Source organism: Solea solea, chromosome 1 (genome assembly GCF_958295425.1).
Source record: "Solea solea chromosome 1, fSolSol10.1, whole genome shotgun sequence".
In the NCBI taxonomy this organism is placed as follows: domain Eukaryota; kingdom Metazoa; phylum Chordata; class Actinopteri; order Pleuronectiformes; family Soleidae; genus Solea; species Solea solea.
The window spans coordinates 21,779,972-21,806,391 of record NC_081134.1 but is presented as its reverse complement, the minus strand read 5'-3'; the positions used below and the strand labels follow the sequence as shown (position 1 = coordinate 21,806,391).

At 39.3% G+C, this 26,420-nt stretch overlaps 1 protein-coding gene across 1 annotated transcript in view; it reads left to right on the top strand.

Annotated features, from left to right (window-relative positions):
- Positions 1–26,172, top strand: part of LOC131458573 (extended synaptotagmin-2-like) — a 35,696-nt gene extending 9,524 nt beyond the window's left edge. Inside the window, exons 5-23 of the mRNA XM_058627750.1 lie at positions 262–338; positions 555–627; positions 3,652–3,741; positions 6,021–6,076; positions 8,464–8,584; positions 8,976–9,152; positions 9,294–9,376; positions 9,664–9,712; positions 10,056–10,145; positions 10,269–10,364; positions 18,753–18,827; positions 19,622–19,708; positions 20,294–20,443; positions 20,997–21,442; positions 22,319–22,417; positions 22,525–22,656; positions 23,197–23,302; positions 23,389–23,438; positions 23,660–26,172. Of these exons, the coding sequence (XP_058483733.1) occupies positions 262–338; positions 555–627; positions 3,652–3,741; positions 6,021–6,076; positions 8,464–8,584; positions 8,976–9,152; positions 9,294–9,376; positions 9,664–9,712; positions 10,056–10,145; positions 10,269–10,364; positions 18,753–18,827; positions 19,622–19,708; positions 20,294–20,443; positions 20,997–21,442; positions 22,319–22,417; positions 22,525–22,656; positions 23,197–23,302; positions 23,389–23,438; positions 23,660–23,705 (2,103 nt within the window). The 3' untranslated portion in view covers positions 23,706–26,172. The remainder of the gene's footprint in view (positions 1–261; positions 339–554; positions 628–3,651; positions 3,742–6,020; positions 6,077–8,463; positions 8,585–8,975; positions 9,153–9,293; positions 9,377–9,663; positions 9,713–10,055; positions 10,146–10,268; positions 10,365–18,752; positions 18,828–19,621; positions 19,709–20,293; positions 20,444–20,996; positions 21,443–22,318; positions 22,418–22,524; positions 22,657–23,196; positions 23,303–23,388; positions 23,439–23,659) is intronic.
- The last annotated feature ends 248 nt before the right edge of the window (positions 26,173–26,420 follow it).

The following is a 26,420-nucleotide window of genomic DNA, read 5'->3' as shown; positions in this document are numbered from 1 at the left end:
TCACTGAGGTCAATCGGAACAAAGTTATTTCAAATGCCGAATTGACAAATTAAGATATTTGAACTTAGTGATGGAGGCAGCAGTGGATCAACAACTCCTGTGCCTGTGTGTGATGATAAAATCACTGCTTTTCTCTATGGGGTTTGGTGTGGGAGAGTGAGAGTACCGTACGTACCCAGAGAATGCCTGAAATCCAGATCTTGGTCATTATTTGACAATGAGTTGTTCACTTTTTTTATATTGTGTTGTTGTTTTTTTCAGCCGCTGAGAGTCAACGGGGTGAAAGTTTACACAGAGAACGTTGACAAGAGGCAGGTGATCATGGACCTGCAAATAAGGTACACACTCAGCCTTGTTCACCACATTCACATGTATATATGTCTACATAGATATATATATATATATATGTCGGGGAGGGGGAGCGGAGGGGAGGGGGCTGGGACGGGAGCCGAGAGAGAGCAGTAGACGTAGAAGTTAAAGAAAAAAATCGATTATTTTTTTAGTTTCCTGTCTTTCTTCTTCTTTCCTAAAATGATCTACTGTGTTTTTGTCAGTTTTGTCGGGAATACAGAGATTGACGTGGACATCAAGAAGTATTACTGCAGAGCCGGAATAAAGAGTATACAGGTATGTACAATAATATTAAAACAGCCACGGTCACTTAACGTGAAGTGAAACGTTGAGATTTACTGCTTTTCTTTGCGTGTTTTTACTTTCTCACTGAATGAATCAGAGAAATTTGAGTCAGAAAACTATTTTTCTGGTAAAGGTTGATTTTTGCCCCCGAGTTAAAATATATTAAAAAATTGTGATTCCAAATTTTTTTAATGGGAAAAAAACTAAAGAAAATCACACATTTTGTTTCCATTAGCTCTAATTATTATTGTTGTTTATTTATTGCCTTTATATATACATAACAATTTACTTAAAAATACTTAAAATAATGAATCAATCATTAATTAAATTATAGTTATTTTTAATTAAAACATAATGCAATAATTACACTGGTTATCGTCAAACAGCAAATGATATTAAATGAGAAGTCACTTGAAATAAGAGGATTAATAATTTTCTGTTGATTTGTTAAATGAAAAAGCAAAGAAAGCAAAGAAATTGAAGTCAAACAAACACACTTTCAAATGAATTTAGAGCAAAATTGTCCATATAATGTTGGAAATTGTCATATTTTTGATCCACACATAAATATTACATTTCTCTGGTTTCTTCATCAGAAAGGAGCAAAAAAACAGACTACACATTTAATCACGTTTTTATTTTCTCGTCTGTCATAAAAATCACTCTCCAACTTGTTTTTTAATCAAAGCTGCTGCAGATTAACATAATAATCAATTAATATTTGATAAATTGTTGCATATCTATTCCGTTAACCCATTCTAACAATGCATATGTGTATTTTAATAGACACAGGCCAAAAAGACACTATATATACAGTATATATACATGTTTATGAGGTTCTGTGTTTCCGACCTCAGCCGCCACAGACAGCCGTGACCTTGCCACACTCAGCTTTACATAATGTGTTTACAGCGAGGCTGATAATGGAGACGTTATCCTCTCTGCTGTTGGCAGAGGATCAGGCCATATTTGCTCTTCAGAGATCTGAGAGGAGGAGGAGAGAAGGGAGAAAGTGAAAAGTTGGAATGATTTACAGAGAGAAGTGGCTCACACGTGTCAGGCAGAGTCAATATTTGCCTTCATTTAGGACTCACGTTTTATAGCTGCACACACCGGGTCGTTCATGTGACGGAGGAGTTTATTTGCGATATTCAGACGGAGAAAAATTAAGTTTCTCCCTCTGTTTACGGGGAATATTGTGTATATATAATCTCATGTTTAGACAAGATTTTTCTGACCAGAAACTGACGTTTGTAAACCACTCACTCTCTCACACCAAACCCCACAGAGAAAATCATCGATTTTGACGTCACAGCAGCACACAGTAGTGATCCACCGCTGCCTCCATCACTGAGTTCATATGTGTTTTTTTTGGGGAATTCAGCATTTGTAATTTTTCGCTCAGAAAACACAAAGTAACCACACAAGGCAGCAATGGAACAGCAGCTCCCGTGTCCCTGCGACCTGAAAACACAAGTTTTCTCTATGGACTTTGGTGTGGGAGAATAAATGTCAAATGTCAGTTTCCAGGCAGCAGCAGCAGCTTTGTTGAGTGTAAGAGCAAGACATGATCCTGAAACTTAACATATTTCCTGAGATAACGTAGACGTGGGTCACTGCTGGCAGCCATACAAACACACATCAGAAGATAAAAAGCCCAAACTGTAACTTTAAACTTGACATTGATGCAGCAGAATCCTCCTCTAGGCAGGAAGAAGAGAATAAACACCATGCTATCTTCTATCTCTCCACTGCACTGGGTTTGATTAGCAAAATGTTGCTATTTGGTTACTCATTGAAGACCTCTAACCAAATTTGGTGATGTAGACGGAGCCATCCACATATCAGAGGTTTGAGTCACTGCAGCCGCTGAGAAAAAAACAACATCCTCAGTAATGAGGAACTCCGAGGGGATCGCACTTCTTTTTAAACACACAACATTGTGATTGCGATCTCTCAGGGCCGTCTCAAGGGAATCCTTCCAAATCTGATGCCCAAATTTTACACAGACTTGAGAATGGACGGATTAAATTGATGAGCTTGAGAATGAATTTGTGGAATGTTCATTCAGTGAGGAGGAGAAGGAAGAGGAGGAGGAGGAGGAGGAGGAGGCGGCTCCAGGAGAAGCCATGAGCAGTTATTCCCAATGACTGGGATGGGGCCCAAATATGGGTCACGGAAGATTTCTTTTAGGTCCCACAAACAAATCTGCATAACATGCATAAAATGTTTTAATTCATTTAACCAAAAATGATATTAGGTGTGACAGAAATAGGGGCAGCTCAAGGCCTAGTGGGAAGGGAACTTGGCTTGTAACCAGAGGGTTGCTAGTTCAATTCCCGACAGGTGTGCTGGGCTACCAATCCCCTATTGATTGGGTTAATTGGACACTCAAAATTGGAGGGTTGAGTCGGGAAGGGCACCCATCATAAGATTTCTACCAAATTAAAAAATGTGTGGCGACCCCTAGAGAGGTAGAAGCACCAGTTTGCTTTTGTGATAAATCATCTTTGAAAAATGGGTCTCCATCTAGACAGATTGGCAAACACTGCACAAACTTATCTTTAGGCCAAATTCCACTGAGAGAACTTTCAAGAGAACCACTGATTATTGAGGAGGAAGAGTGGGGGACCTGCCAGACACGGAGGATGTCCTCAGTTACATCTATTAGCCACTCTCCTCCCGGTTGTTCCTTCTCCACACTGTTGTCTCCACACTGTTGAAAACACTGAGGCAGTACCTGGCAGTACCTGTAAATACTATGCTTCACACCAGTCAAGAACCGCTCCAGGAAGTGGTTCGAGACCATCTCTTTGAAGCAGGCCAGAGTCCAGTTCCCTGGTTCACATCAGAGATCTTGGACTAAGTCACTTCATCATCAGGGATTAAAAACGAACTAAACTAAAACTAACAAACTAAAATAGGAACTAAACAACAAGTGTGTGAGGGTGTGAACGCACCCTAAGACGAAGACTTTAATTGCTTCATTTCATTATATTGTTGTTGTTTTTTCAGCTTCATGGGGTGATGAGGGTGGTGATGGAGCCGTTACTGGGGGACATGCCTCTGGTCGGTGCACTGTCCGTCTTTTTCCTCAAGAAACCGGTGAGTACCTTTTTAAAAATGTTTGCCTCCTCTTTATCAGAGGAGGAGCATTTAGCTGTTTCGTGTCCAGCTCACGACAGTCAGCTGGATGTCCTCCATTGTTGTCGTGTCCGATGTTGTTGTGTGTTGTCGTTGCACTGGTACAACGTCACACTACGTATCTCACTGACTTGGTCCTCAGGGCACAGCCCACAGCCACGCCTACCAAGGAAAGTTACTGTTCTCTGGTAAAACCCAAGCCAGACCCAGGGATTTTCACCGTTAGGAACTGTACCGTACTGTACCAAAGCATTTAAGGTGGATTTGAAATGTCTTTCAGCAGTATCTGATGGTGATTCTTCTCCTGTGGGTCCCTCTATCAGAGCCCAAAATCAGGAAGATGAAATGTGTTGAGGCACAGGAAGGAAGTCGTCAGTCAGGAGGGAAAAAATGCAATGATAAACGGTTCAGGAAGACTTTGATTTACCTACAGTTTCTGAGTCCAAGTAGAGGCACGCCAACTCAAAAACGAAGCCATGCTTTGGTTCTTATTTTGACTCTTAGTTCTTGCAGATTTATCTTGGATTATTTAATTATGGATCATTTAATCCACTAGATTTTCAAAGAAAACATTGTGAAACTCTGAGGTACCGAGAGATTCTTCTTACTTCTACGTGTTTGTGCTGGAAAGAGATCTGAGAAGTCATAGAAGTCTAGTTCTTAATTGCATATCTTGATTTACTAAATCATTAGTACTACAACTACCGATTATTTTCCCGATTAATTGAGCACTTGTTTGGTCCGTACAATGCCAGAAAATCCTGGAAATGATGATGTCTTCAAATGTCCTACTTTGTCCAAAACCACCTTTCTTTGTTGTATGGAGCGAAGAAACCAGAAAATAATCACATTTAAGAAGTGGAAATTTTAAAGAACTTAAACTTAAACACTTAAACTGATCAAAATATCAAAAAAGTTGACAAATAATTTAGTAAACAAGTATAATCGATGAGTCTTTGCAGCCCTAATTATGGAATTATTGCTCAGTAAAAGACGCTGCAGCTTTGAGTTGTATGAAGAAATTATTTTGCTTTCTTTTAAAAAAAATGGCAGCCTTAATTTATGGTAGATATTTTTGGTAATTTAGTTACAGTTGTCAAATTAATTGTCAGATTATCGTGTATTTATTTAAGTCTACATCCTCAGGCCAGCACCCCCTAATGGCCAATATCTGTATTACAAAAACAAACAGAAAAATTACATTTTTTGGGGGGATTTTAATTAAAAAAAAAACTTAGGAAAATCGTGACAGAATATATATATTTTTGTGTGATAATTTTTGGTAAATGTATTAGCAGGAGGTTTGTTTTTGCCGTTTGGATCAATATCATGACACCTGTAACACCAGATTACCTCAGATATCCATCTCTTCTCAGACAGGTGAAAGGTTTGACTTCACCGAAACATTTTTTTTAAACCATCCAGAATTTTTGAGATGCCTCCAATGAGTCTGATGACATTCGTCAGCGGCAGTAAAAGTGTTTTAATAATTACTAATAAAATACCTTCCCTGTTCTGAAGTGACTTGTGGTTGCTCTGTTGACGACGTGATGTCATCACACTCACATTCCTGTCATTATCTGCTGTCATGTGGCATAAATCATTTAATTGTACAGTATTTCCTTCATGGCTGTCAACAGCTTTCACGACGGATGAGGAACGTTTGCACTCGAGCGTTTACAAATCACAAAGAGTTTCACGATGGATGAGGAACGTTTGCACTCGAGTATTTACAATTCACAAAGAGGGTCTTAAGGATTTTAACCAATACTGACCATGATAATCATTACTGATAATTATGGCCCGAGCCATGAATGGCAGGGGCCCGAAGGGGCGGAACCTATCATTATCCTTCAGATTATTCTTATATCTGTGTCATTTTTGAGGAGGTTAATGTGCATAAAAACACTTGAAACTTGGCATGGAGGTCAGGTCTGGCAAAAATCCAATATTGGCATAGGTCCCGGACCCGTGTGCTGCTCAAGGGCTCTATAGCGCCCCCTAAGGTGAGGCTAAATTGAGTTCCACCAAATTTCCCAAAATTTTGTGTGAAGGTGTTACAGACCAAAACGAACAAAAAATTCCACCATAACCATGGCCTCAACTCAACCGGAAGTCGGCCATTTAGAATTTTGGTTTGCACCCTATGTAAATGAGTTCACATCAATGAGATTCCGATAATAATCTCACAAGGTTTGTGTCCACAGCCGAAAAAATTGACGTCTGGTCTTGTTTTTCAGTTGTTGGACATTAATTGGACAGGACTCACAAACATGCTGGACATTCCCGGTGTCAAGTAAGTAACTGTGTGTGTGTGTGTGTTGACCTTTACCTTAAAATCCCTTAGTGTGAACTTCTTCTTGTACAGAATTCCTTTCTGAGGACACTTAAGGACTCCCTTAATCTTAACCATTCAAACAGTATGCCTAATCCTAATCTCCAACCCAGTGGTTGCAAATAAATTTGTTTTTTTTCTTTCAGATTTAATTTTTCTACTAAATTTAATCAGTCTCCAACTAATGTAATAAATGTATTAGTATTAAAAAGACTTAAGTGTCTTAAAAGGTTTTCAGTCGGAGATAAAACCAACATTAAGATAACAACGATGTCCTGGCAATAATGTGGATGTTGTCTTTAATCGGCAACAAGCAAAATTGCTCTTAACAAACTATATTTTCCTCGATTTGTCTCAGTTTTTTTTCAGAATAAAAGCTCTGAAATTCTCGATGAAATTGTCATTTTTGTGAAGATCAGATCATCAGATTTTTCCCGGGCCACAGATACTGATGGCCCGCGGGCCACCTATTGACTTCTAACCCTAAAACTGAGTCTTAACCCTGAAAAAAGCCCTTTAAAGTCGTGAGTTTGTCCTCACAGAATACTGACATACACACACGCACGCACACACACACAGCTGAAAGCATTACTGTAACCACTGGATTACCGCATGGATTAAAACTTGTGTTTCTAAGTGTTTTGTGATTATTGACGTGGACGAGACGCCGCAGACGAGAAGAGACTTTGAGGAGAATCTTTTCCACATCGTCCTCACTTTCTATGTTTGACTGTGTCTTTGTGAGGATGTATACGTGTGTGACAGACAATCGACTTTAAATATGGCCAAATTCTGCTATGATACAAAGATTTAGGCTTAAAATGAAAGAAGTGCACAAAAACGGTCCAAATATTCTTTCATTCATTTCAATTTAAAGCAAGTTTAGCTTGAATTCATTCTTAAAACTAGTTTGTGAATTTTAGCCACTTTAAAATTGTAAAATGCTTTAAAACTAAAAAGAAAACAGGCCAACGTTAAGATATTAAAGATATGATGAGATTATTCCACTCAAAATAATTAAAATCTTGTTTTTGCAGTGTGACTTTTTTAATCAATATGTCATATTTAGCGTTTTTAAAATATCAACATGTATTCGATATAATACCGATTTATTGTGTAGGACGAGCGCATTTATATGTTTAAAGTTAAATATTTAACTGTGTGACTAAAGAACATAATGTTTATTGTACGTGAGACCGTTTTATTCCAGGTTTTATTCAAATCAAATCAAATCAAATCAGAGAAGGAAAGCAGTTTTCACATGAAACACGAGCTTCACAACCTAACGTTTGTTAACACCCCCCCCGTCCCCACCTAGCCCCGCCCTGGCCCCACCTAGCCCCGCCCCTCCCCCCTCCCGACTGACCTGCTGTTTGTACAAAAACTCAGTGTAGATTCCACAAGAGACTCCGCCCCTGAGAAATGAAGCTCTGCCTGTTTGACGAGGTGTGTGCATGCACGCGTGTGTGTGTGCTGACCACACCCTCATTACTTTTATTCGTGTGTGTGTGTTCTCATATTTCCTCAGTGCTCATTTACATTCTGTGTGTGTGTGTGTGTGTGTGTGTGTGTGTGTGTGTGTGTGGGGACCATTAGTCCTCATGCATAAAACCTGGTCCTAATGAGGCAGAACTGAATTTTTACGAACTGTGTTAAGTTTAGGACTGAAATTTGGGTTAAGGTTAGTCATTAACTGGTTATGGTTAAGGTTAAGGTTAGTGATAAGGCTTTTGTTTATTCTGTTTAAATTAATGGGAGTCAATGCAGTGTCCTTAAAACTACAGCTAAACAAATCTGTGTGTATGTGTGTGCTCAACTTTTAAGGGTAAAGAGGTGGTTTTAGGGTTAGAATTAGGATTAACCCAGGGGTCGGCACACCTAAGTGCCCAACCTTAACCCAATTCTGACCCTAAAACCAGGTCTTAACCCCAGAAAAGCCCTTTAAATTTGTCTCAAGGTCAAAGCGTCCTCACAAAGATATAAACACAAGTGCTCACAGCTGAGTGCTTATTTCTAGGGTTATGATGGGATACGTGAGGCTCAGTGGGACAGGAAGTGGTCACATGGTCGTGGTTCTATCGCTGACCTGAAATCACATGAAACTCCAGAGTGAGAGTGAGAGGAAATCAGCAGCAGGACGCTGCTGCCCTCTAGAGGACGTTCTAGTGTTACTGCTATTTTTAATGATCAATGGAATTCCACTTTAAAAAAAGTCACTATCATAACATCTTTTTTTTTTAAGTCCTCTGATTGTTGACTTTGTTCCACCCTGTGGTTTAAACATGTGCTTTATAATATAATCATGGACTGGATTAATCCTGTTTTCATCTGTCCTTTGTGTTTGTCAGTGGTTTGTGTGACAACATCATCCAGGACATCATCTACAGCTACCTGGTCCTGCCCAACTCCATCAAAATCCCTCTGGTGGGAGAAGCTGAGCTCGCCCAGCTGCGCTTCCCCGTTCCCAAGGTAACGCACGCACAAGCACAAAAGTCAGAATATTGAGATTAAAAGTCCGAATTCTGAGATTATAGTCAGAGTTCTGAGATTATAGTCAGAGTTCTGAGATTAAAAATCAGAATTCTGAGAGTATAGGCCAGAATTCTGAGATTATAGTCAGAATTCTGAGATGAAAAGTCAGAATTCTGAGATGAAAAGTCAGAATTCTGAGATTAAAAATCATAATTCTGAGATTTATGATTTATGAGATAAATGAACCAAAACATAAAAAAATACACAAATTGAAAATAAAATATTGATTTATTCATTCAGAATTATTGTTGGAGAATGCACTCTGGTGGAGGTCCGTGCATGCGTGCGTGACCTCTGAGTGACCTTTGTTGACCCTGTGTCTCCTCAGGCCGTCCTCAGAATCCACTTCCTGGAGGCCCAGGACCTGCTGTGTAAAGACAAGTTATTGGGCGGGCTGATCAAAGGCAAGTCGGACCCGTACGGTGTCATCCAGGTTGGGACTCAAGTGTTCCAGAGCAAAGTCATCCACGAGAACATCCACCCCAAGTGGAATGAAGTGTACGAGGTCAGTGATCCACTCAGGACTCTTCAGTCAGGCTCTTCAGTCAGAGTCAGGACTCAGAGTTAGATTTAAATCTTTCACACCGGTTAAGTTTTGTAAATTAAAATGAGTATTTTTCTTTTCTACGTCCTGGTTATGGTTCAGGCTCTGGTTTACGATCACTCAGGACCAAACGTTGGCATCGAGCTGTTTGATGAAGACCCAGATAAAGACGACTTTTTGGGAAGGTACTGCTTATTTCTTATTTATTTCTCATTTACTTTATTTAATGTAATGTAATGTAATGTAATCTATTTCTGCTCAGAGTATACAACTGTATGTTAGGGCTGAAACAATGACTCAATTTCATTGTTAATACAAGTTATGATTTTTCAGATATTTACATTTTAGAAGCTAAAAAATAACAGAATTATCATAATAATAATAATGATTAACTGTTGCCTGCGGTCTTGTAAATTGAAGTTAATGTCAGTGTGATGATTCGTCTTTAATAAGACATTGTGTTTATTTTCAGTCTGGTCATTAATTTGGCCGAGCTCCAGAAAGAACAGAAGGTCGACGAGGTAATTTACATTTTTCACCAGTGTTACTTTTTATTTTACTGTTGGAAACATTTAACTTTTTTACATTTGATTTATTTTGAAATCTGACTTTAATCTCAGAATTCCAATTTTATGACTTTAATCTCGAATTCAAACTTTAATCTCAGAATTCCAATTTTGACTTTAATCCCAGAATTCCAACTGTAATCTAAGAATTCCAACTTTATGATTTTACATCTCAGAATTGATGCTGTTATTTTTATTGTATTATTGTTTTATTTCACATGTGGCCATCATAATCTTGTTGTTTGTTATTATTTCTTGTTGTTTATTGTAATTCTGATTATTTCTGTTTGATCCTCAGTGGTTTGATTTGGACGAAGTGGCTTCAGGGAAACTGCACCTGAGGGTGGAGTGGTTATCTCTGCTGTCCACACCTGAGAGGCTGGACCAGGTACTCACTCACTCACTCACTCACTCACTCACTCACTCACTCACTCACTCACTCACTCACTCACTCACTCACTCACCCACCCACTCTCTCACTCACTCACTCACTCACTCTGTCATGTCTCAGGCTCTGTTGAACATCAAAGCTGATCGAGGAAAAGCCAACGATGGTCTGTCGTCTGCTCTGCTCGTCGTCTTCCTGGACTCAGCCAGAAACCTGCCGGTGAGTGACTGAATGAGTAAGTGAGTGAGTGACTGAGTGTGTGTGTGTGTGTGTGTGTGAGTGACTGACTGAGTGAGTGTGTGAGTGAGTGTGTGTGTGAGTGAGTAAGTGAGTCACAGTAGAACAACATGTTGTCAACCCCAAATATTTCCAAACTGCTTTTATAAAAAATTAAAGAAACACATAATTTTGCTTTTACAACCTTTACTACACACACACACACACGGGTGAGTGAGTGAATGTATGAATGAATGAATGAATGAGGTTTGTGAGAATAAGTTTAAATGAGGTGAGTGAAAATAAAGTGTAAACACACTTAAACTATAATCTACTGTTTATACTAATCTGTATTACATGATCTTAAAATACACTTAAAGAAACACTTATCAAAGCTAGTTTATTCAATTTGAACTCAAAGGTGTTTTAAGGTTTGATTTTTAACATTTTTCCTCAACGTTGAAACAGTGATTTTCTGATTTGTGGTCAGACCGTCATAGGGCGGGCTTTACCTTCCTCTTTTTAGCCTCTTCTTCTTCCTCCTCCTGCTCCTCCTTCTCCTCCTCCTTTTCCTGCTCCTCCTGCTCCTCCCCCTCCTCCTTTTCCTCCTGGTCCTCTTCCTCCACCTGCTCCTCCTGGAGTTAATTGTTTGTTTGGTTCACTCGTTTGTCCTGAATGTGATTTTGTTGGAGTTTGAAGCTGAAGAGCAGGAAACAGGAATCATCATGAGGACGTTAAAATAAAATAAAAGAATCTTTATCTCAGTCGATAGAACGCATTTTCTTCCAGAGAAAAAGGACCATCGTCCCCTTTTCAACAACATTTGTCACAGATTTTGAAAAATATCTAATTGTGATTATTTCATTACATTAGATTAGATTTGATACTGATTTAAGTAGAAGTGGCACCAGTTTAGCACAGATGTTAGATTCTGTTCCTCATCATAAATTTACGACACGTGAGCGGAAGTTCCTTTTTTCTGGAAAAAGTAGGCGGAGCTTGTGCTGAGCTTTGTTTTTGTTACGAAACAAAAAAAAAGGATTTTTCTCATTGTTTATGTTTATTTAACATTTCTCACCTGGGGCCCGTTTCAGAAGGCAGGTTTAGTGGAAACTCTTGAGTTAGTTAACCCTGAGACGAGGGAAACTCGTTTTTCGGTTTCACAAAGCCACTTCAGCTTACCTCGTGAGTCGGTTACCCTGGCAACATACTCCGTGAACCTAACCTGATCACTGGCAGATTTTCTCTCTGTCTCCTCCTGCTGGGCCTGAAAAGTTGTCTGACACACTTATGTCCTCATTCATACAGTCGATATCAAAACACGTATCAGAGCGCATTCACCTGCAGAAATCCCAATCAGATGTTACTTCCAGTGTGCGAACTATACCGCAGGTTGCGAGGGGCTACGGGACGGACACTTGTGCGTGCCTCAGAGTGAGGACTTGCGGCTTATTTCCACTGGCTGTACTCGCCACGGCACGACACGGTTTAGGTTACATCTCCACTACAAAAAAAGTACATACTCAACTCAACACATCCATTATTACAAGCCTGTATGTCTACTTGCCTTAAGTCAGCGCATATCACCACATATCAAATCCAACCTCCACACACACATCAAATCTTAGTCAAATCAATCAAAAAACAATATTTGCCAATATTGTAGAGATGCCCCAATCTCACAAATCATGTTTCCAGGGGAGCTCATGTCTCATTAAGGGGGCTGAGACCCCCCCTGGTACCACCACTGTGACTGTGTGAACATTAAGACTCAGATTGTTTTACTGTGTTACTGCAGGCTCATCATCACTGTAGTCGCTCTCTGGTACTGTAGACATTGTTGTGAAATGTTTCTATTAGAGTTGCACGGTACCCAGCGGTGCCAAATCGTAACGGTTCCTACTATACTAGAATTCTACACGACGGTACTACCGTGGATTACTATACTACCGGTGCCAGTTTTTGCTACATTGCGGCCGCCTCTACTCTCCTCCCGGCCTTTCACTGCATGCTACTCCCTTGTAAACAAACCCACATTGTAACTACTGCAACCGAACGACACAGCTGCTGAATGATTGGCTGTTTGCTTGTTACTGGTGACGTCCGGGGATATGATAGGCTGTTTCCGCACGCTGGGTCCGCCCGTCTGTTAGCTGATTGGCTGTTCGTGTGTTTCTGCCGGCAAGAACGAACTCCATGAAGACAGCTCCGCTTCGATAGAAATTCGTTTCAAAACGAACAACAAGCTAAAGTTCTGTCTTGCCCAGACGCGCGCACGGCTTACAGTCACAAACACGAGACAACACACTCACCATGGCAGAAGCACCGGGCCCGAGCGGCGAGTCTGCCGCGGCGTCGTCGTCAGTGGCACCGCTAACTTTGCTAAAAAAAAAAAAAACTCCAAAAGTCGCATTTGGAACTATTTTGGCTTTAAACGAGACACAGACGGTAAAGCAATAGACGATGGCCGTCCGCTGTGCAGGCGCTGCCACCAAGCTATAAGAGCCAAAGGAGGGAACACATCCAACCTCATAAAACACCTGCAGTGTCGTCACCCACATTTATATGTCGATACCAGGTTAGTATTGGCTAATATTAGGCTATATGCTCCGTGTACAGGCTGAGGAATGAAGAGTTAAAGGATCTCAAAGTATAAAGCACATAGAAAAGCCATAAAAGTACAGTTTTCACAGGGAATCAGTTCCTGTTTATTGTAATTTGTTCTCTATGGTTTATTATGTTGGAAAATAAGCATTATTGTCAAATAGTTTTTTTTAAAAAGACAGTGGATTTGTTATCCTAAGTTGATTATTTATATTAGTTAAACATAAATTAACGTGCAAAGGAAACTGAATGATTATATACATATCAAAATATATGTTATATATTTATCATGCACCAAACAGCATTATAAGTAATTAATAAGTATTTATAACTTGTACAAATACATTGCAGTTCATAAAATAATAATAATCAAAAAAAGCCGCAGTATCGCGATACTACCCAGAACCGTGATACTTTGTCTGGTATAGTATCGTGGTTACTCATTTTGGTATCGTGAAAACTCTAGTTTTTTCATAAATCACATCATGATGAAGATTATAGCTGATGTTAATATTTCTGATGCAGCTGGAAACACTTTAACTTCAATGTAGTTCAGAAGTGACTTTTTGAATCTCGCTGTAGACGAAATCTTAATGTTTGACAGCATTTCAGGGACTGTGTTTATATTTACACGTGGAAATATAGTCATGAAATAGCGTTGAGCAAAATGTTTTAATGTAAAATAGAGTCAAAAAAAGTGAGTCTGTTTGAACATCAGTTGGACTTTATATTTATAGGTCCATAAGTAAACTATGTTTTATGAGTTTGATCCATATTCTCATCTTCAGTTTGTGTCTCGTCAGGTTACAGCTAAATAAATATCAAATCAAATGTAACATATGGTAGGACTGCAGCATTTATCATCATTAATGAAATTAAAGTCTGTTAAATGATGAATGAGTGGATTACGCTGTATAAAATGGAATAGTGTTCATTTATTGACTCCTCTCTTCACATTAATGTCATGGTCATTGGCATGTGTTAATATTTCTGCTCAACTGGATTAAAATGGAGGCTGTGCTCTTTGTTTACCTGTTGCCATGGTGAATCGTAGTATCAGAGCTCCATTGATGATGACTTTTTTCATTCCCAACACACGCTTAACACAGAGTGAACATACTCAGAGATGATTGAACTAATGCTGATCAGCTGTTCTGAAACCCAAAACTCAGAGTTTGACAGCTCAGAGTTGGTCAACTTAGAGTTAAGGTTTTAACTCAGAGTTTGTTGAACCTGCTTTCTGAAATGGGCCCCAGGTGTTTTTTGGGGGCGTGTCATCATTAACCATGTGATCATTTATGTTTGTTTGTGTTTTTGTGGTGACGACAATGCTCCTCCTCCTCCTGCATGCTCCTCCTTCTCCTCTCCTGAATAACCTGAGGGGTATTCCAGAAAGCGGGTTATGTGAGAACTCTGAGTTTGTTAACCCTGAGATGAGGGAAACTCTGAGTTATCCGTTCCAGAAAGAGAGGTAACTTAAACTCTGGGTCTGTTACTGCGGTAACTTACTCTGTGAACATAATCTGCTCGCTGGCAGGTTTGCTATAAGAAACCCAGAGTTTCTACCTGTCTTCTCCCACACGAAGAAAGCAGTTAGACATGGATTGCCCATTCATTAGAAATCCAATCGACATCGAAGCCGTATTGATCAGAAATGCATTACGTCGTGCGAGAATCTTCTGACCCAGATTAGACGTTTTGATTAAAAATAAAAGACAAATTCACATGTGATTTGGTTCTTCTTTATTCTCTAAAAGTACAAAAGCAACAGTCAGGATTTGTAATATAGTTCCAACTATTAACATATTTCACATATTCACCTGTTTCACCATGACAATGCCCCCACCTCAACTGGCTTTCAAGTAATAGAATTTCCAAGTCTGTTTTTCTGATTTGCTGGTCCAGGTACACCATTTCTTTCTCGGTTTTTTGAATGGTTTTCATTAGGTGCACCCTGTACAACTCTTTTACCGGCAACTCGGAAACATATGGACGACATTTAATTCCTGCAGTTCTACATACAGATTTAACATGGTATTGACCTAAAATCTCACTGTGTCAAGCTGTGCTCTAGAAGTTGATGGACCCTCCTCTTGGTGATGCCCAGCCATGTTCTGTTGAAGGACAAGAATGTGCTAGTTTGTCCATTATCTATGCTCATCACTTCAGTGTACATGTCAAACTCCAAATTCCACTCAAGAATGTAAATGAATATGAATGGGTAGAGCAGTGCCAGTAGCTATACATAATATTAAGACACACTTCAGTAGGCCCCTCCGGATCTCTCCCTGTGGCAGCAGACAGCGTCTCCTCCTCCTCCTCCTCATATATATATATGTATATATATATATATATATATATATATATATATATGTATGTATATATATATGTATGTATATATATATATATATAAAAATATATATATAAAAGTTTTATTTAAAAAAAAGACATAAGTGTATACTTGCATCTGATGTAGGCACTTGTGTCCTGGGGGGTGACAGGCTCAGATGAGCTTCCCCCGGGGATGCCTTCAGCCACAGGGCGACCCCTGTTTTGGCTGAGAGCCAGCTCCTCAGCCTCTGTCAGAGGTGGTGGAGGTGGCCCTCCACCCGTTTTTCGGGCCTCTGCCTTCTTTCTGTTGGCTGAGCAGAACTCAATGTTTGCAATCTGAATTAATATTTACGTTACGTTTAATAGCCTAAGTCAATTAAAAATAAAAAAATAAATCAAAGTGAGGTGCAATCATAGCCTAGCAAAATATGCCTTACCTTTTTGAATGATGTTTTTATGTTTAATTTTGAGCTGCTTCCAAGTCCTCCTTTCTCCTGTTGGATTGCACCTAAATGAAAAACTCAGATTTCATTCCTACTTATATTCATAACTATAGACTATGTTATGATCTTACGGTTAAATGTTACGTCAATGGAATAGTACATTCAAACTTACGCGTTGACTCGGGCAGCAATTTTCTCCCATGCGGTCTCTCTCTCCTTCGCTGCTGCAGCTGTGTTGCATTTGCGGCGAAATATGTGCTCATATTCTCCGTAGGTCAGCAAAAGGATCTCCAACTCCTTCGCACTGAAATAAGTTGATCTTTTTTTTTCTCGGTTGTCATGGTGACTCGTGGTATCGGGGCTCCATTGATGATGGCTTTTTATAGTGGTTGTGCACGCGTGTACCTCGAGGTTAACATACTCAGAGTTGATTGAACTAACTCAGATCAGCTGTTCTGGAACCGGATACTCAGAGTTGATTGAACTAACTCAGATCAGCTGTTCTGGAACCGGATACTCAGAGTTTCCCGACTCAGAGTAAGTCAACTCAGAGTTCAGGGATAGACTCAGAGTGTGTTGAACCTGCTTTCTGGAATACCCCTCAGGTGTATGCGTGTGTGTTTGTGTGCTCTCTCTTGCCTCCTCCTGGGCGGAAAAATCAAAGCGCAATCCCTTAGAGTTCAACCAGGCGGGGCTGAAGGCGGCCGCCGTCAGTAAGGCCATCAAGGTAACGACACGGTAACAGCGCACACGTTTATCGCTCGCAGACAAATGAAGCGAAGAAGAAAAACATCAACACAGCGATGTGTTTGATGATCCTGAAAAAGTCTTAAAAAATCTCTAAAACACTTTTCTAATAAAGTCTTTTATAATAAAATAAAAACAGTGTTCTTTCAACATGTTTCGCAATTAAATCGCAGAAAGATGTTATGTCAACGATAAATCTAAAAAGTCTTTACCCTCTTAAAATGTCTCTAAAACACTTTCTATAAAGATGAAGTCTTTTATAAAAAAGAGCTTTTAAAGTCATCTGCTAAAGAAAATAATCCTGTATAGGTATATATATACCAGAGGTTGCGCTAGACTTTTTCGTTGTCTGTCATTTTGACTGACAGGGTCATAAAAATCCTGTCATAATCAATTTTTACCGGTCACTTTAAATGTTAATAATGACATATTCAATTGCATTGTTCATATTGCAGTGGAAAATGAACAGTTCACCTGTGGCCTAAACGCACAGTCTCACACCTTCCTCCTGGTCCACATGGACTTCAATCGCGTGCCTGCTTGCGCGTAGTTGTGCGTGGTAGGAAATCTCGCAACATGCGCTCCTTCTGCACCAGTGGATCAGCTGCACTGGTCACAGACGCGCTCCAAAGCCTCCTGTCCATAACTCTTTAACACGCTGTCAGCACTACAAGGATAGCGAGATGCATTGAGTACGGTGTCCAGGTCAGAAATTATGCTCAGATTCTCCGATGGGAATCTTTATTTTGTTGCACAACATTTTTCAATACTCCCTCCTCAGCCAGGAGAACTCCCGCTCCCACTGAACTCGCCTAACCTCCTTACTGCCGCTTCCTAGCTCCGCTGAGGCCAAGGGCTGAGTTTGTCCTTCATCTGCATCTGCATCTATCCCTCTTTTTTCACCTCTTTTATCAACATAGTTTTTGGGCTTTTTAAAGAAACTTCTGACACTCAACTGCCGTGACATTTTTCTTCTTTTCTACTTTCAACTTACTGTAATATGCTCTTCACCACCAAGTGGTCAGGGGTGTGAATTGCAATCTGTCAAAATGACGGATGGCCCTCAGATTTTTCCGTCACCGTTTTAAAAAAACGGTCAATGACGGAAAATATTCGGTTAACGCGACCCCTGATATATACGTATATATATATATATATATCGCAGAAAGGCAGATTAATCTCACAGTGTCAAAAAAATAAGACTTAACCTAAAACGATAAAATGTTCTGGCATTTTAATCAGATTAATTTGGGGTGGAGTGGCTCAGTGGTTAAGACCCTATCCTGTGTGCGAAAGACATCATGGTCGCAAGTTCGATTCCACCCCTGGCTGATTGTACTCAATTCCATTGTAAATCGCTTTGGATAAAAGCGTCTGCTAAATGACATGTACTGTAATTTGGAAAATATTCTGCGTTTTTTTAGTCATTATTGTTCTTCTGTATGCAGATGATACACTCCTGTTTACAGTCACTTTAGTTATCAGAGCGATCATTTTAAGTACTGCACACCAAAATAATCTCTAATCTGCTGCTCCCATTTAGGCTCAAATAAGCCTGGATGACTCTAAATGTCCTGCTTTTCTTCAGTCATTTTTTATGCAGATGATTACACTCCTGTTTAAAGTCATTGCGGTTTAATCTGGAAAAGAACAGATTATGAAAATAGTCCCTCTTCAATTGAGGAAAGCCTGGTTTACTCTCATTGAACTCCCGTCTTTCACAAAAGAGTCATTAAAGTCATCAGTCATGTATTTGGCAGAAAGATGTTGTCTCGCAGCTTTTTTGCAACATCACGCAGTCGTGATTGAAATTCACATTTTCATTAAGGTAAAGAAAGATTATTGGCTTTGACGATTGCAGCATTGTCTCTAAAACATTAACAAACGCCACTAATCACGTGTGTCGTATGTGTTGTAAATAACAGAAGTTGATCTTTTTCTTTCATTCATTTCTCATCAGTTTTTCAAACTTTCTTGGTTTTGGGTCTTTTTTATTTTTCTCTGTTTTTACCTGAGGGATGAGGAGATCTTCCCAGTTTGTAGTCATGTGTAAAACTGACAGTTTTTATTTCTCACATTAGACTGTTAAGTTAATAAACAACAGAGAATTTTTTTTTTTAATCATTTTTTGATTGATCTTTTTTGAATGATCTTTAATTTTACTCATGCAGGATTTTCCTCTGTATATATTTCTACTAGAAATGTCAAAGTACGTCAAGGCATATGTTTAAATTCTGACAGAGATTAAAACCTGTTTCCTTTGCAGTCTGGTAAAAAAGTGACCAGTGATCCCAGTCCGTTTGTCCAGTTCAAAGTGGGACACAAGTCCTTCGAGAGCAAGGTGAGACCAGAATCATGATCCACGTTTTACGACTGTTGTGATTTTTATTGATTCAGTGTGATACTTAAGAAATGGAAATATTGATTTGCTTCAGGAAAAACCAGATTATACATCTGAAGAAAACCGTGTATGTCCATGCAAAGTGAGGCCTTTATTTGCTCTACGTCGATCCTGTGTTAGCTTACAGAAGTGGATTAGAAGTATTTTCTTCAATCTGGAGAAAATATTGTTAAATATCCACTTATTTTGTTGTTTTTCTGTTGTAAAATTATCTCTGTTTCTTTTTCGCCACCATTTTAAATCGAAACGATAGTAAAAACTCTGTTGCTCCTGTTAGTTTATTTACTGCTTTAATTTTTTACTCATTATTCTGCTTTTCTATGCAAATGATAAACTCATCTGCTGATGAATTCTGGATGTTTCTGCCCCTAACAAATAGAGAGAAACATTAGACACTTAGCCAGCGAGCCAGCTGGATACTTAGCTGCTAAGATAGATAGATAGATAGATACTCATTAATATTTCTGTAGTAAAATGACATAAATTACTCAACTTTTCCTGCTTCTTTCAGTCATGATTGTGCTCTTCTACACAGACGATTGTTCACTTCTGTTCTTTCACGAAAGAGTTATTCAAATCATCTGCTGCATTAATATTGTGCAGCTTTTTTCTGTTGTAAAATTCAATCACTGTGTTTCCTTCACAACAGCATTTGTGTGTGTGTTTGTCTTTTTCCGATATAATTTGAAATTTCTCCTGTTAAAAAAATCAATCAATCTTGTGTTTTCTTCCAGATCAGATATAAAACCAATGAGCCGGTGTGGGAGGAGGCGTTCACTTTCCTCGTCCACAACCCCAACAGCCAAGAGTTGGAGGTCGAGGTATGGAAGGAGTTATCACTCTCATTATTATTATTATTATTATTATTATTGTTATTTAAGCTGCTTGGTCGTTTTGTTGTTGCTGATAAAACCCTTTCACAGAGTTAACTGCTCAGAATCGCTGGCTTTCATGTTTACGGAAGCTTTTTCTTTTTACAGAGTTTAACGAAGGCAAACAAAACTTTTTTCTCTTAACATTTTTTACAATACTGATTTTGGCCATTAGGTGGTGCCATTTCACTCTCAGGTGTGTATTTTGATGAGCAAAATATTTTTTTCTATGGTAAAAATGGGTTTTGCATCAGTGCGATTCTTTTACCTCCTATTTTTAGCAGAATTTTTTTGTTTTTATACTAAACCACCAAATGTCCGCCAGTGGGATACTGGCGAAATGTATCCTAATGGTATTACAAAAAAGACTTTGAAAACTTTTGTGGAATCGGATCATTTTGTCTGCTCGTATTTGGTAAACTTTTGCGAAGTTATTTTGTAAGTGGTACCGAGCCGTCCCTAGTTTTCCGATAATCTTGCGTTTTTTTCAGAACAGCTCAAACCAATCGTTTCTTCTTCTCTCCGTGTCGTCAGGTGAAGGACGAGAAACACGAATGTACGCTGGGGACGATGACGCTCCCTCTGAGTCGCCTGCTGGAGGCAGAAGACATGACGCTCAACCAGCGCTTCCCCCTCAAGAACTCCGGACCCAGCTGCACCGTCAAGATGAAGATGGCTCTGCGGGTAAGGGCAGCGGCCAGCAGATGGCGCTCTCTCTCTCTCTCTCTCTCTCTCTCTCTCTCTAAAATACAGGGTTTTATTTATTTGTATTTTTATTTATTATTTATTTTAATTTTATTAGAAACAGTTTTACCAGGCCAGGAAATGGTTTGGAATTGAGTGAATATTTTGTAAAGGCTTTTTATTCGGAAATGCCTCACTTTGAATTCGGTTCGAGTCCCGCATCGGGCAGTCCGTTCCTGCATGTCATTCCCCCTCTCTGCCTTCCCATTTCCTGTCCCTCTCTCCACTGTACTGTTGATTAAAGGCAATAAAAAGCCCAAAAAAGTGCAAGAAATGTCTCCCTGTACACTTTTAAAAGACTTTGATGTTGTTGGGAAAAGAAATGGCACACATTTACTGTTTTTATTCAGTCATGTCTTTAAATCCGTGAAAAAAGCAGGTTTTTATTCATGTGAAAGAGACGAGAATCAAACGTCATGTTGAGTCATGAGTTGATTCTTTCTGGTCCAAGTTGGACAGATTGATCAGAAATTGCATGATTTTTCTGTCCCAGGTTCTGTGCCAGGTCCAGGACTCTTCCGCTTCCACAAAATCCTCCACTCCGTCCTCGGTGCAGGTCCGCAAAACGGACTCCTCCAACCAGACACCTCGGCAGTCGGTCTCCTCCGACCCGCTGAAGCCTCCCCCGGCCTCCACCACCGCTGCCAATATAACCAACGACATCCCCAGCTCCGCCTCGGTGACGGCGCAGGACATCCTGAACCGGCAGAAGGTCAGGGAGGAGTCCGTCCGGTCTCCTGAAACGACAGACTTTGCTCAGGGCGGAGGAGGCGGAGGTCAAAGCCTGGCAGAGATGGGGAGGAGCACGTCTAACTTGGCCATCTCAGGCTCCCAGCAGCACCTGGCCGGAGGCAAGGAGCCGACGCCCAGCATCGCGTCAGACATCTCCAACCCCTACGCCACCCAGGAGCTGCACCAGAGACTCCAGCTGCTCCAGAAGTATCTATCAATCAATAACTAATCAATTTAATCAGAGAGGGTTTTGAAGATGATGTGAGGGACAAAAGGGTTTTGCAGAAGCTTGAACTTCGAACTTCGAACTTAACCCGCTTGAAGCCGTTACATCATATGTAAACATGACAAAATTCATCCTGATGTCGCTGAGATATACACACCTGAACCTGTTGGATGGGACTGAACCATGTTAAATTTGAATTGCTTCGTGAAACGCTAGCTAAAGGGAGGACCTCCTCGATTGAAGCTGTGTTTTAAATCTCGTGTCACCCAGCAACACTCCTGCAACGCATGCAGGAAGTGATTTTTTTTTTTGTCGAGATGCTAGCAGTGTTTTTGTAGTTACTCAGAATTCCTCCGGGGGCCGACAGAGTGGCTTACTGCTCATGCGTATACATAGTCAAGAACTGGCTAATAGCCAGGTTTAGCAAATCTTTGAAGATTGCTGAGAATGTGCTGCCGAAATTTGCAAATTACACTACATTTATTTTGGGGGTGGAGCATTAGCATGAGGAGGCGGGGTGTTTTGTTGTATTTCGTCAAAGTGGTTCCTAAACACTAGGTCAGGACCCACAGATGGGTCGCGGGGAGATTCTTTCTTGGGTGCCCGAACAGATTTTTAAATTTAAATACATTTTCCAAACATCTCTTTGAAATGATTAATCCTAAAAGATTGTTGTTGATGTTACATTTGCACAAATGTCACGAGTTATTATCCTGATTGGGTCATGATTGTTTGGGAAACAGTGTCATTTGTGACCTTTTCTGACTGAAGTTAATATTTTTTATCTTAATTTACGTGTTTGTTGGTGGGGATTATTACCAGCGGTGGATTATTAATGCAGATTTGCTTCTCCGCAGCGGCTCAGGCCCCAGTTATTTCCCGCTGGGTGAGATCCAGCTGACGGTCAGACACAGTTCGCAGAGGAACAAACTCATCGTGGTTGTCCACAGCTGCAGGTACGAGTCGACTAAAATCACATGTTTTTTTTTTTTAAGTAAAAATTCAATCGATCGTCAGTGTTTCTTTTGTTTTCTACAGCGTTTGTTTGTTTTAATCTTTGCAGAAACTTGATCGCGTTCACCGATCACGGCTCGGACCCTTATGTCCGTCTGTACCTGCTGCCAGACAAACGGAGGTCGGGCAGGAGGAAAACTCACACGCTCAAGAAAACTCTCAATCCTGTTTATGACCAGACGTGAGTCCACAAAAATTTGTTAATTATGTCAAACTGTGGCCACTAGTGTTTCAAACGGGTACTGCAGTCCCATTTCAAAACAATTGCTAAGACGTTTTTGAAGACACAGATATCCATGTTGTCTGGTTTAATCCCAAAGTTTTATATTGATGTTCCCAAAGGTTTCTATTTTATGATCCTGGGTTTAATCCTGACGTACTTCATCTTATTTTCTTATTTTCCTGGATTTAGATTTAAATAATGAATCAAATTCCTGATTTTAAATCTGAAGTCTAAGATTCATGATCCCAGTTTAATCCTGAAGTTTATGTTTCATAATTCTGGTTTAATCCTGAAATTTACGTTTCATAATTCTGGTTTAATCCTGAAGTTTCATTTTCATTTGTGACTAAATTTTCTGGACCATTGTTTTTTTTCCTGTTAAGAATTTTCAAATTACAAATGTCAAACTGTCTTCTGTGTCCTCTCTCCTGTCTTCTGTGTCCTGTCTCCGGTGTCATGTGTCGTATGTCCTGTCTCCTGTGTCCTGTGTCTGTCCAGGTTTGAGTTCAGCGTGTCTCTGGCTGAGCTGCACAGACGTACTCTGGACGTTGCAGTGAAGAACAGTGGAAGTCTTCTGTCCAAACACAGAGGTCTTCTGGGAAAGGTTCAGACGTTTAAGTCTCGTTTTTTCTTCTTTTACCGTTTTCCTTAAAACTGAGGAAAAACTGTGTCTTTGTTGTTTTCTTTCAGATTCTGGTGGATTTGACTCATGATGACATCACCAAGGGCTGGACACAGTGGTCAGTGACTCCTTTAGATCCAGGCCTTAATCCTGAATTAAGAAATCTGTTTTTTTCAAATTTAATTTGAAGTTAAAAATGCATGTTCCAGGGCTTAATCCTCAGTTAACAAACCCATTTTCCAGTTTAAATCTCAAATTTAAGATTCATGTTCCAGGGTTTAATCCTGAAGTGTAAGATTCATGATCTTGGATTTAATCCTGCCTTTTCTTCTCCCGCAGGTATGAGCTGACTGAAGACGGTTTGGCGAAACCTCACCAGCTGTAGACGTCACCACGACGACGGTGTCGTCGCGTTAATCGCTGTGTCACCGTATAATCGCCACACTCGCGAATTACATTCACTTCGTCTTAGCTTCAATGTACGACATGCTTTTATTTTGATCTCCATCACAACAGGAAGTAGAAGAAAAAAAAGAGCAGCTTCTTACTATTATTATTATTATCTATTTAATCTCATCATCATCATCATCAGTCGCAAGGCAAAAACCTCCCCTTTAAAACGAGAGTGAGCAAACGCAGCGCGTACAATTCTATATGTAACCTTATATCCCATAATAGGAGAAGAAAAAAAAGAACCAAGACGTTTGTAAATAATGTAAAATGATGCTGGACAGACGTGTGGACATGAGGACAGGCGGACGTGCGCGTGTGTGTCTTACTCGGCCAAATGATTGTGTGTAATTTTATCTTGTTTATTATAATTTTTTTTATTTTTTAATTGGTAAATAATGTGGGCGGGGTTTGTGAAGGCATGACAGGTGCAGACGTCACCAAAGACACGAGACAGGGTTTAATAACAAGTTTATTGATCATGTGATGACAACTTTATTAAAAACATGCGGCGGTCGGTGAAAGATTTAGCACGACAATCAAACTTCATATTTAAATAAAGTTAGCTTAAAAATTATATGATAAACGCAAAATAGATATACTATCAAGACACTGGCATCAATGTTTAACATTAGCACTACTTTAGCTCAATGCTAAACTCCTCTCTGGTAGAATATCAAGTTTGATCACAAGGGCTCAGCGTTTCATCTCCACGTTAATTATGCACAAATGACTTGACAACAACTTTAAATTTAAACAAAAATAAATTTCATGCAAATACCAAGTTTGTTTAGCTGAATGACGACGTTGTTGTTTCACTGCGTTTGTTTCCTGATTGTGTTTTTGCACATTTGTGTGTTTGTGTGTATTTTAAATGTGGTCGGGGATCATCCGTGCTTTTATTTTCTCGAGCTTCACCCAAATTCATCACAGGACGATATTTTTCCTTTTTTATTTCCATTTGTTTGTTTGTTTGTTTGTTTGCAGTTAATTTAATATAAAAATCCACCGTGTAACTTTAAAACTGTAATTAAACACATTCCTGTAATTGTGGTTGGTAAGCCACACCCAGTTTTTTTAATCGCCTTTTAATTTGCTAAATGTTTTTGTCCCATTGTTTATTTGCATCAACTTTTAATCTTTTCACGCCAAAAATTCCCGTCACGTTTGATTTGAATGTCACGGGTGGTATTTTTATCCTGTTTAAGTATTTATTCTTTTTTTTCTTTTTAAATGCCGACTTTAAAAAATAATAAAAAGAATTACCTTAATTTAAAAAAAAATTGCCAAAATAAAATAGTTTTCCTTTAAAGTCATTCCTGCAAAAAATGTATTGATTTATTATCCTTTACAAAAAGTAAATCATTAAAATGAATCATTTCAGATTTTTGCGCCCTCCGGTGGTTGAATTAAGCAAGGAAGCCGTGGAGACAAGCTTTTATTTTTGTTGACAAATTAAGTCAGGTTTTATAGACAACAGTTACAGAATAATGTAAAAAAACGCCCCTTCCTGTCACCCTTTGACAATAAAAGTCTTCATATTTCCCCTCAATTTGTGGAGATTCAGACAAATGAAAGGAAAGCCGAGCGGTGGCTACTACATTACTGAGTCATCGATGTTTGAAAATATATAAAAAATAATCTGACCTTTATTTTAAAAATCTCATACCAAATTATGAATTTTTACAAATTCAGAGTCAATGAGATGAAGTGAACCAGCTTCCTGTTAAAAAGTAAAATTACCAAAACGAAAGCTTTAATTAATAATGATGACAATACGTCCTGTGTCAACTTTAGTCTTAACTTGTCATGAAGGATAATAGCGTCACAGTTCGTAAACAAGTCTACACAATGAGACTTTTGGCCTGAAATCAAAGGATGGGGATATCGGCAAAAAAACTAAAAATTCTTGAAATCCGATAATAATAATTCTTTCCCTCTTTTGAAATTGTCTGGTCACGACTCATGTCAGTTATATAACGGTTATTGGACGGTTGCGATATCGGAACTAGAACGTTTGTTTATGTTGGACGTAAATAAAGTATTTTACACGTAAACTGTCCTACGTTTAATGTGTCTTGTGTTTTTTAAATAATTTTTCATGTATTAGCGCTCGTCCTGTGCTTTTATTTTGTAAAACCTTCGTCTCTCTCAGGATGTTCTGTGTGTGTGTGTGTGTCCTCTCTGTCTCGTCTCTTTCGTCTAATTTAATTTATCTTGTGCCTTAAAATTCACAGCACACGGCTCAGAAACATGAACGTGTTTTTAAAACGACGACAACGACGTGATGTTAAAATGGCTTCCTGTGTTTTTCAGAATGTTTTCCTTCATGTTTATTAAACTGAAATAAAAAGAGCTTTACTTAGCTTTGGCAGCGTGAAGCTGGTCAGCACCGAGCTTAATTAACTCGTCTGTGTCTCTTTTTTCACCGTCTGTGTACGAATACATAGAAATAACTGATTTTAGTCTCTTAAAGAAAAAGGTTTACCTCCAAAAAGTCTTCAGTATCTTAAAGATTCGGTGTCTTAAGACAACGTCCACGTGCTTTATTTCACTGTTAGACAGATTTTCTGACAGAAAAGCAATGATGTGGGATTTTAAAATCACACACACCAGAGCTCATGTGTCCCCGCAGCTAAAATCACTGATT